We start from the raw sequence: 3,442 nt of genomic DNA, 5'->3' as shown, positions 1-3,442 counted from the left end.
TTAAAATCAAATAGGCGGCACTTTATTAAACAAACAAAATGTAATGCCTTCAAAATAGTTTTTTTTTTAAACAAATAAGACAAAATGAATAGAATAAGTCAGTACAGACTACACAGTCCCCCCTCTATTTCTATACAAGAACTGGGACAGATAAAGGCAGCAATAAGAAAAAACTTTTAAGTGTTTGGTCCTCAACATCCATCCACTCCCTTTTCCTAAAAAATAAATTACTATATTAGGCTATAATTTACAGTCTATAGTCATAGAAGCTGGTAATTTTTTTTGGAGCCATCTTTATAAACAATTCTCGAAGTGAGAGAGGGAAGAAAACTTACGTGTTGTTTTGGAGTTACACACGCCTCGACAGAAAAGTCTCAATCTCTTTATGTCCATTCGGAGTGTGAATAAAAGACCAAAAGTACAAAAAAATATAAAACATATATTAGAGTTATTAATTTAAAAGACACACTTTGGCTTTAGAACTTGCTGCAGTCATAAACAAAAGCTCCTGAGGTGCGGTAGATGGACTGGCCGGATGGGAACGCCATCTGACAGCTATTATTCCCGTTGACCGGGGAGCCGTTCAGCCCGATCCGCTGGGACTCGAACATCTCCCGCACAGAGTGGAAGTTCTGCTGCTGCGCCGGGTAACCCGGGCTCAAGTGGCTCAGGTCCCCGTACCAAGACGCGAGCCGTCCCTGGTGAGCGTGGTGGCCGTCCTGGCCCGCCTGGCTCAGGTTGCCGTGTCCGAGAGGGGACGCGGTGGTCGTGGTGATGCAATAGTCGGGCAGAGCCTCGTCCACGGTGGTGGACGGCGCCAGGTGGCCGCCGGATGATCTGTCCCCCGCGTACAGGCTCATGGCTTGCATGTTGCAGTGATAGGTCGCGTTGGAGTTCGTGGAGATCACGTTCTGGTTGCAGGTCGTTGAGCTGTACGCGGGTGTCTGGTTGGGGGAGTAGTTGAGCGACAGTGAAGGGGTGATACCTGTCCGAGAGGCGGAGATGAGTGGCGGGGACAGCTCGGCCTGCGGAGACCCCCGCAGGGTGGTCATGATGTTATCCACGCTGAAGCCCTGCGCCGGGGCCTGGCCGTGGTGGTGGTGCTCGGGTCCATCCATGCTGAGTGACCGGGTGGAGGGCACACTGTGAGGGCTGCCTGATGACATGCTGCTGCTGCTGCTGTCCGGGCTCTCTATCTTGGGTACGGTGCTCAGGGCCGGGGACGTGGCCTGTGGCGGCGTCGAGGTCCCGTTCTCTGTCTTTATATCCTGGATCCGCACCGGCTGAGAGCCCTGCACCGGCGGCTCCTGCTCCCTTCCCGGGGTGCGGGCAGAGGGGTCCTTGCCCTGCCTGTCTCGATCATCCTTGTCCCTCTGCACGTCCTTCTTTTTGAACCTCCTGCGGCGCCGTAGGAAGCTGCCGTTCTCAAACATGTTGTAGGAGTCCGGGTCCAGGGTCCAGTAGCTGCCCTTACCGGGCTTCTTATCGTCCCGGGGCACTTTGACAAAGCACTCGTTGAGAGACAGATTGTGCCTGATGCTGTTCTGCCAGCCCTGCTTGTTGTCCCGGTAGAAGGGGAACCGCTCCATGATAAACTGATAAATCCCGTTCAGGGTGATCTTCTTCTCCGGTGAGTTCTGGATGGCCATGGTGATGAGAGCGATGTAGCTGTAGGGAGGCTTGACCATGTCCTTGGGCTGGTGCTGAGGGGTGTACGGTCCGTACGCCCGGGCCATGCTGGCCGGGTACTGGTCATGGGCCGCATGGGAGTACATACTCATGGGGGCAGGCATCCCGGTGTATCCACCGCCGGCCCGGTAGTAGCTCTGGTCGCTGCTGATGTACGGTACAACTCCCAAAGAGTTGGGACTGGAGACGGAGTAGCGCGCCTGCATCCTGCGCAATGCGTAAAAGCTCCCCAAACTGCTTCCCCCCAGGAACTCTCACAACTTCTCCGTGTTGCTCCGGTTCTGTCACCGTTTCTCTTCGCTCTGTCTCGTCTGGAAGTTTTTCCTCTTTAAGGCACAGCTCGCCACGGTGAACCGGAGAGAGCGAACAGTGCCACAGTGAACATTTGGAGGACTGAGGAGGCTAAAAGGAAGGCTGGAGGAGCACGAGCCTACACAGCGAGCAACTTTTTTTTTTTTTTTCACTTTTTTTCTGCCTTTTGGCTAGTTGGGCTGCTCCTCCCCGATCGTGTGCTCCATCATCCAATTGGAGGACGAAATGAACCTGTGGAAAAGCTGCATGGCGACAAAAGTTACTACCCCCCCCCACCTCCACCCATCCCTCCTCCTCCTCCTCCTCCTCCTCCTCCTCCTCCTCCTCTCCCTCCTCCTCCTCCTCTCCTTCCCTCTCTCCTTCAGCCTCAGACATGGAGTTATTAAAATGCTGTTAAGGGTGTGCCCATAATGCTGAAAAATTCACTTAATGACCCAAATTGCGAGACATTTATTATTTTTCATCAATTTATCATATTGCGAGCCGTAAAATAGTTTCTTATTAGCCTGTTTTTTTGGAAAAGTAGAAAGTGGGTTTATTGTGAGGTTTCTGGCGCACACTGCTCTTCATCTCCGAAAAATCCAAACTGTGCGTAAAAGTGGAAACGATGTAAAAACAGAGCTCCCCAAAAAATATATATATTCAGTGATATCTGTGTGATATCAGGCCCGAGACATGATAGGCCTTTTTTTATTTCAAATAAATAACAGTTTACGTTTATTATTAGAATATTTCTGGATGCGTAAACCTCCAATCAGACCGAAGGTGTCACCGATAAGAAATGCAAAATGAGCGAATACTAATGAGGCCGCAGTCTGTGAGAATCTCTATCAGCTGCAGTTTGAGCCTCTGAATAAACACACGGACATGAAAGAGTGTGGATGCCTCCCTCCCGCTCCCTGACAGCGCCGGTGGGCGGTGTGTGGAAACTAATTAAAGGTTAAATGAAGATCATTTGGTCGGGATGGGTGAGAAATGATCCTCCGGGGTGCTGAGAGCGAGGTGGGATTTTTTTTTTTTTTTTAAGATGAAGACCTCCAAATGTCATTCACACTGAACGGGTGTTAACAGAGCCACCCCCACCTACCCACCACCTACCCACCACCTCCACCAGCTCCACCAGCTCCCCACGGCCTTTAGAAAGTTGTGTTTCGTGTGTTTATTGCAACAAAAAAATAAATGAGTGTTTCCAGCCTGATGGAAATAATCGTTCATAAACATCACATGGATTGAGACCATTAGAGGAACAAGAGCTCATATATTTTTAATATTTTATAATTGTTTTCAGTTTATTATCAAACTGAGAAAACAAAAAAATACAATTTAATGTTTGATATTTTAATTATTTCTTTTATTTATCACCAAGAAGGCGTCAAAGCCAGGCCTGTGCATTTTAAGATAATTATATTTAGATAAACATTTTACATTTTATTAATTCATG

At 49.1% G+C, this 3,442-nt stretch overlaps 1 protein-coding gene across 1 annotated transcript; it reads right to left on the bottom strand.

Moving 5' to 3' along the window:
* LOC104932399 (forkhead box C1-A) lies at positions 1-2,236 on the bottom strand. Its single transcript, XM_010747606.3, has one exon. It carries the CDS (start codon positions 1,893-1,895, stop codon positions 477-479), a length of 1,419 nt encoding a protein of 472 aa, XP_010745908.1. The 5' UTR covers positions 1,896-2,236; the 3' UTR covers positions 1-476.
* Positions 2,237-3,442: the final 1,206 nt, after the last annotated feature.

The sequence above is a fragment of the Larimichthys crocea genome, chromosome XVII (genome assembly GCF_000972845.2).
Source record: "Larimichthys crocea isolate SSNF chromosome XVII, L_crocea_2.0, whole genome shotgun sequence".
Lineage (NCBI taxonomy): Eukaryota > Metazoa > Chordata > Actinopteri > Sciaenidae > Larimichthys > Larimichthys crocea.
The sequence above is the reverse complement of the archived record's forward strand: the minus strand, read 5'-3'. Positions and strand labels throughout refer to the sequence as shown.